General features: G+C 41.9%; 1 protein-coding gene across 3 annotated transcripts in view; it reads left to right on the forward strand.

The window, feature by feature from the left end:
• MCOLN3 (mucolipin TRP cation channel 3) overlaps positions 1–7607 on the forward strand; it is a 37383-nt gene extending 29776 nt beyond the window's left edge. For 2 of the 3 annotated variants that reach the window (XM_069737989.1, XM_069737988.1), the window contains exons 11-14: positions 2464–2586; positions 2660–2866; positions 4717–4847; positions 6819–7607. In XM_069737989.1, coding sequence (XP_069594090.1) covers positions 2464–2586; positions 2660–2866; positions 4717–4847; positions 6819–6822 — 465 coding nt within the window. In that variant the 3' untranslated portion in view covers positions 6823–7607. Of the gene's footprint in view, positions 1–2463; positions 2587–2659; positions 2867–4716; positions 4852–6818 lie in introns of those variants that run through there. The other variant, XM_069737990.1, reaches the window with a different exon arrangement.
• The last annotated feature ends 340 nt before the right edge of the window (positions 7608–7947 follow it).

Here is a 7947-nt window from a genome sequence, read left to right on the forward strand (position 1 = left end):
CCCTTACCGAAGTCTGATGACTGCAACAAACTTAGATTGGACAGCTTTCATTTTCTGTCCAATACAAAACATGGTGAAGGGGACTTCGCCCTCCCAAAAAAAATAAAAAATCTATGCAAACAGCAATATTTCTAAAATGAATCGCCAAGATCCTTTTTATTTGCATACTTCACAATACAAACTGCCTATATTATTAAATACATTATAGACCTGATGAGGCTGGTGCACTTGGCTTGAAAATCCTCGTCAGATCAGCTGAATAATCATGATGAGCTCTAGCTGGACATTTCAAAATGGTAATTTCAAGTGAGAACATTTCTCATAAAGCACTAATTGTACAGCTATTTTGAAATTGCATTTTTTTCATAGTAAATGCAACAGCCTCATCAGGTCTACCAGATACAGTGGGGCAAAAAAGTATTTAGTCAGTCAGCAATAGTGCAAGTTCCACCACTTAAAAAGATGAGAGGCGTCTGTAATTTACATCATAGGTAGACCTCAACTATGGGAGACAAACTGAGAAAAAAAAATCCAGAAAATCACATTGTCTGTTTTTTTAACAATTTATTTGCATATTATGGTGGAAAATAAGTATTTGGTCAGAAACAAACAATCAAGATTTCTGGCTCTCACAGACCTGTAACTTCTTCTTTAAGAGTCTCCTCTTTCCTCCACTCATTACCTGTAGTAATGGCACCTGTTTAAACTTGTTATCAGTATAAAAAGACACCTGTGCACACCCTCAAACAGTCTGACTCCAAACTCCTCTATGGTGAAGACCAAAGAGCTGTCAAAGGACACCAGAAACAAAATTGTAGCCCTGCACCAGGCTGGGAAGACTGAATCTGCAATAGCCAACCAGCTTGGAGTGAAGAAATCAACAGTGGGAGCAATAATTAGAAAATGGAAGACATACAAGACCACTGATAATCTCCCTCGATCTGGGGCTCCACGCAAAATCCCACCCCGTGGGGTCAGAATGATCACAAGAACGGTGAGCAAAAATCCCAGAACCACGCGGGGGGACCTAATGAGTGAACTGCAGAGAGCTGGGACCAATGTAACAAGGCCTACCATAAGTAACACACTACGCCACCATGGACTCAGATCCTGCAGTGCCAGACGTATCCCACTGCTTAAGCCAGTACATGTCCGGGCCCGTCTGAAGTTTGCTAGAGAGCATTTGGATGATCCAGAGGAGTTTTGGGAGAATGTCCTATGGTCTGATGAAACCAAACTGGAACTGTTTGGTAGAAACACAACTTGTCGTGTTTGGAGGAAAAAGAACACGGAGTTGCATCCATCAAACACCATACCTACTGTAAAGCATGGTGGTGGAAACATCATGCTTTGGGGCTGTTTCTCTGCAAAGGGGCCAGGACGACTGATCCGGGTACATGAAAGAATGAATGGGGCCATGTATCGTGAGATTTTGAGTGCAAACCTTCTCCAATCAGCAAGGGCATTGAAGATGAAACGTGGCTGGGTCTTTCAACATGACAATGATCCAAAGCACACCGCCAGGGCAACGAAGGAGTGGCTTCGTAAGAAACATTTCAAGGTCCTGGAGTGGCCTAGCCAGTCTCCAGATCTCAACCCTATAGAAAACCTTTGCAGGGAGTTGAAAGTCCGTGTTGCCAAGCGAAAAGCCAAAAACATCACTGCTCTAGAGGAGATCTGCATGGAGGAATGGGCCAACATACCAACAACAGTGTGTGGCAACCTTGTGAAGACTTACAGAAAACGTTTTTACCTCTGTCATTGCCAACAAAGGATATATTACAAAGTATTGAGATGAAATTTTGTTTCTGACCAAATACTTATTTTCCACCATAATATGCAAATAAAATGTTAAAAAAACAGACAATGTGATTTTCTGGATTTTTTTTCTCAGTTTGTCTCCCATAGTTGAGGTCTACCTATGATGTAAATTACAGACGCCTCTCATCTTTTTAAGTGGTGGAACTTGCACTATTGCTGACTGACTAAATACTTTTTTGCCCCACTGTATATTTCATAAGGTATGCAGTTTGTATTGTGAATTCTGGTGAGAAGTCACCGAAGTCCAGACATCTGATGGGGCTGGTGCACTTACTTTGAAAATTCACGTCAGAATGGGTTCATAATACTGAAATAAAAGTGCTAATTTTAGTCCAGTTAAAGGATTCATAAAATGCTAATTTTTATTTTAGGAAGAAAAACTTTTGCAATGGATTAAACAACCATTCTAACATAAATATATAATGTAAGCAAAGCAGCCTCATCAGATCTCTGAGGTCTATTTAATAAAATATGTAGCTTGTATTGTGAAATCTGGTGATTGATAAGCTGTAACATATATGTATATGTAATTTTTTATTTTTCAAAACCAGAATTTAGGCTCTTCGTAAAACCTCTCCATTCTAGTATTTGGCTGTCAGATTATATATTCATAAAGCCGTAGATTTCCTCCATTTTGTACAGATCTTGATCCTGACGCTGGGGGCGGCTCTTCCCAATGTGATCCGGTTCTGTTGCTGCGCAGCCATGATCTATCTGGGTTACTGCTTCTGTGGTTGGATTGTACTGGGGCCGTATCACACTAAGGTAATTTTCCTGCAAGTCAGCCCTCGTCCATCCTTTACACTGCATGTCGGTGACCTGTATGCTTCTCCTTCAGTTTAGGTCCCTGAACATGGTCTCCGAGTGTCTGTTCTCCCTCATTAATGGAGATGACATGTTCACCACTTTTTCCATCATGCAGCAGAAAAGTTACTTGGTCTGGTTATTCAGCCGGGTTTATCTTTACTCCTTCATCAGTCTTTTCATCTACATGGTCCTCAGTCTGTTTATTGCCCTCATTACTGACACCTACGAAACCATTAAGGTGGGTGGCATTCGGTGTTCAATTTATATAATGACCTTTAGGCAATTCCCACTTGTTAGAATGGTCTCTTGAGATAATTTGAATACTTTTTTCCTGTAGAGCTTTACCAATAAGATCCCAGACATAGCTGATCTCTATAAGAAAAAGCCAGTCACAACCAACCACTCTGACAGGCTTAGAAGGGGTTGCTTTGGTGACTGAACGATATTAGGGACCGCAATGGGCACTATGCCGACCCCTGCTCACTGCCCATTGTATAAAAGTATAAAAGCATTACCTGACCTTTTTCATTTGCTCCATCATTCTCCTTTTATTGTTCTAGTTACCATTTATTGCCATTTTCTGATTTTAAGATAAAATGGATATATTAGCAAAGCAGGTCAGATAGATTTTCAGAACAGATGAGGATCCTGAATAGAGGATATGGTTATGACAATAGCTTTTCTAAACTGAATACTTTGTTATTCGGATCACACTCCAACTCCGTAAGTCATAAAATGAAGACGTTAGCTAAAGACCTTTCCTTCTAGAAAATGTGCAGCCAATAGGGTGTAACATCAGAATCCATAGCTTGTAGTTCATGCTGATAGGACCTTAATGCATAGCTGGTAATATATATATATATATATATATATATATATATATATATATATATATATATATATATATATATATATATATATATATATATATATATATATATATATATATATATATATATATATTCTCCAAGAGTAAAAGTTTTTTAACCCCTTCATAACATGTGCTGTACATGTACTGCGCATGTCGTGTCCCTCCCTTTAGATGTGGGCTCCGGCACTGAGCCCGCATCTTTCCCGGCACATGTCAGCTGTTTTGAACAGCTGACATGTGCACCTAACAGCCACTGGTGGAATCGGGATCCACCCGCAGCTGTTAACCCATTAAATGCCGCTGTCAATCTCTGACTGCGGCATTTAATGTGATCGCGCCGGAAGTGTCACTAATTCCGCCCATCGGCACCCGTGTCACATGACCGCGGGTCGGCAATGGGTTGGCATGACAAGCCGGGGTCTGCAGAGCAGTCAGCGCCGCTCACTGCAAGTGAGCATTTCTGCTACACACAGGCGATCTGTAGGAAACTATTGACAGTCGCTCAGTTTTCCATTTAAATACGCCCAAGGAAATAAACCAATCATCATCCTTGGGGTATGTTCAGGCTGAGTTTTTGAAGCAGACCTCCTCCATAAACTACTTTAAAAAGTTCTGTAAAGGTTCGTTTTATTCATTTCTATATAAAACGACTCGTTGTTCATACATTGTCGTGTGTGTATGTATGTATGTATGTACAGTATGTATGTGTGTGTATATATTTAATTTTAATTAAATTTAAACCACTTCAGATTTTCCCCCCAAAACGGTTAAAATAAATAACCAAACCATTCTCCAGGCAAAGCTGCTATAGCTTTACAATGGAAAGGCTACAAAAAAAAACACATGAAAGATGCCCGGGCGTTCTTTAGGGTGCTTTGTAAGCTTTTTTTTTTTTTTTTTCCACCAAAAAATTGCCCAGAAAGTGCTAAAAAAAAGTTAATTGTTTTTGTTAAGGATACATAAAAGATAGAGTGGCGGTGTTCAATGAAGCACTTTCTGCTTATTTAAAAAAAAAAAAAAAAAAGTCACTTTTGACTGCCAGAAAAGAACCATAATATGAACATATCCTAAAATGATTATTTCCATGACAGATCTATAGGGATCCACAACCAAATGTACAGTGTAGATCTGTAAAATTTGTGTCTATCTATTTGGAACTTTCATCTTTTCACATAAAATCCATTACATAATGAGATTTTCATTTTGATGTTCCTTAGAATTACCAAAAAGATGGCTTTCCGCAGTCAGAGCTTCACGCTTTTGTGTCGGAATGTAAGGATTTACCAACTTCCGGACGTTACAGAGAAGTGGAGGACATGTCTGCGTCGCTGCTGTGTTGCTGTGAACGGTGAGGGTCCATTAGATTTATTGCAAGGGGGGGTGAGCTGAGCCTGCAGCATACCTGGCGGATACTGGCTGGGTTATACAGCCGTCATCTGCCCGTTACAGCAATAACTGGAACAGACCCTGTTTGCTGCTTAACCGTGTAAATGCCACAGTAATTATTTGCGGTTGGAAAATAATGGCCACCCCATGGGAACTACTGTAGGCTTCCATGGCTGTCATCCTGCCTTCTCTCTCCGAGCTTCATAAGAGAACATCGATATAGATTATATATATATATGATTCTAACGCATCGGGCATTCTAGAGTATGTATGTATGTACGTCGCGCTTAGCACAGCCACGTAGTATATAACACAGCCCACGCAGTATATAACACAGCCCACGTAGCATATAGCACAGCCACGTAGTATATAGCACAGCCCACGTAATATATAGCACAGCCTACGCAGTATATAGCACAGCCCACGTAACAGATAGCCACGTAGTATAGCAGCCACGTAGTATATAACACGGGCCACGTAGTATATAACACTGCCCACACAGTATATAAGACTGCCCACGCAGTGTATAGCACAGCCCACGCAGTGTATAGCACAGCCCACGCAGTGTATAGCACAGCCCACGCAGTGTATAGCACAGCCCACGTAACAGACAGCCACGTAGTATGACAGCCACGTAGTATATAGCAGCCACGTAGTATATAACACGGGCCACGTAGTATATAACACGGGCCACGTAGTATATAGCACGGCCCACACAGTATATAGCACGGCCCACACAGTATATAGAACGGGCCACGTAACAGACAGCCACGTAGTATAGCAGCCACGTAGTATATAACACGGCCCACGCAGCGTATAGCACGGCCCACGCAGCGTATAGCACGGCTCACGCAGCGTATAGCACGGCCCACGCAGCGTATAGCACGGCCCACGCAGCGTATAGCACGGCCCACGCAGCGTATAGCACGGCCCACGCAGCGTATAGCACGGCCCACGCAGCGTATAGCACGGCCCACGCAGCGTATAGCACGGCCCACGCAGCGTATAGCACGGCCCACGCAGCGTATAGCACGGCCCACGCAGCGTATAGCACGGCCCACGCAGCGTATAGCACGGCCCACGCAGCGTATAGCACGGCCCACGCAGCGTATAGCACGGCCCACGCAGCGTATAGCACGGCCCACGCAGCGTATAGCACAGCCTTAGATAGACAAGAAAGCGGGCACCACTAGTACAGATTAATTATCACACCTGGGGGTGCTACCCTTACGCCCTTAAGGAGTAAAAGAGGAGCGGGAAAGGCTGCCGTGGACGCCGGAAGGTGAGAATATAATGATTTTTTATTATTATTATTATTATTATTTTTAACATTATATGTTTTTACTATTGATGCTGCATAGGCAGCATCAATAGTAAAATGTTGGTCACACTTATAGGGTTAATGGCAGCGTTAAAGGATTGCGTTATGCCGCAGTGTAACGCAGTCTGTTTAACGGACTGCTAAAACGCTATGTGGGCGCTGACTGGAGGGGAGTAGGGAGGGGCCAATTCGCGGCCGGACTGTGCCTGTCGCTGATTGGTCGCGGCCGGCTGGGCGCGCCCAATCAGCGACGCGGGATTTCCGTGACAGACAGACAAACAGAAGGAAGTGGACCTTATACAATTATTTATTTATATATATATATATATATATCTCTCATACAAAGCAAGCAGACAACACAAGTTCAAGTCCCTGAAAGGAGCTACAATCTATAGAAATCAATTAACAAATATTAAGATAAAAAATCAAAAAAAGTTTGAAGCATCCCCATTTCTCCCTTTTTTTTAAATAATATAAATATATACATATTTGGTATAGGAAGGATTGGCGCTTTGCCTGAAAATAAAGTAGATCTCTTTGATTCTGATTCCCAGACAAACCCTTAATATAACACCTGTCTATCTTTTTTTTCTTTTTGCTTTATCTGTGCAGGTAGTAATAATTCCGAAGATGAAGATTTTTTTCCACCTCCATCTGTAGGATATCTCTAGATACAAGCTCTGAAAAATCTATTAAAGGGAACTTTTAACCCCGAAGTGCGTCCTAATGAGAGGAGCTGCTACAACTTTCTCAGAACAGAAGATTTGGGACATAAAGTGGAGGCAGGGGACTTCCAGGGATTTTTCCAGATTTCCTTATCCATCATTGTCCCATTGAAGGATGCTACAGTCAGTCTCTGAGAAACCTGAAATGGCTGATACCAGAGAATGATAGCTTGTATTCAACTGCACAACAAATAGACTCTTAAGTTTGGTGTCCCTGGTCTCAGCGCACCGTTTCCAATGGGCATTGTTGCTATCTGTTGTGTATGCGCTGTTTCCTGTCCGAGGATCAAATGGGATTGTGTGGCGTGTGTACAGTATGGCGGCATAAACTCTTCTAAGGTGGAGTCCTCGGCAATACCTGTCACACGATCCTCCATTTTCTGCCTGTGTCTCTTATTGAGAAATTCAGAATAATGGGGATCTTTATTAGTAGTGATGCCAAGTCAAGGTGGACAAACGTGGCACAAATGGCACCAAATTTATCTCAATGATGCAACTCATCGGTCATGTTAGACGCACTTATACCGCCTCATGTACATCTGTCTATGCCGATAATTTCCGTAAGAAGTATGGTGTATCCTGTAATTATACAAGTTTCTCTTGAAAGTTTTCAAAACCGTTGAGGTCGGTGTAACACGTCAAAAAGCACATATTAAATTTGGCGCATGACTTTTAAGTTTTTGGTTTTTTGGAGTTTTTTTTACATGCTTTCTGCTTAGTAAAAGTGTTTAGGTATCCCGCGTATAGGTTGTAGCCACATGAGTGATACGTACTCTGCGCACAAGACTGTGCATGGCAGATCCAGGAGGATCGCGGTCTTATGATAGACATGTACAATAATCTGTGGCTATAGTACTTTTTTTTTTTACATTGGTGCAAGGTAGCTGAAAGATGCGCCAAATTCATTTTAAAAAAGCGCATACCTCTTAGTGAATTTTTGGAGCGTTCTTCTCCATAGCCGCGATGAATCAACCTCCGTGAGTTGAAGGAAAAACAGAAGAAAAAAATTCCCTAAA

This window comes from Ranitomeya imitator, chromosome 8, assembly GCF_032444005.1.
Source record: "Ranitomeya imitator isolate aRanImi1 chromosome 8, aRanImi1.pri, whole genome shotgun sequence".
Classification (NCBI taxonomy): Eukaryota; Metazoa; Chordata; class Amphibia; order Anura; family Dendrobatidae; genus Ranitomeya; species Ranitomeya imitator.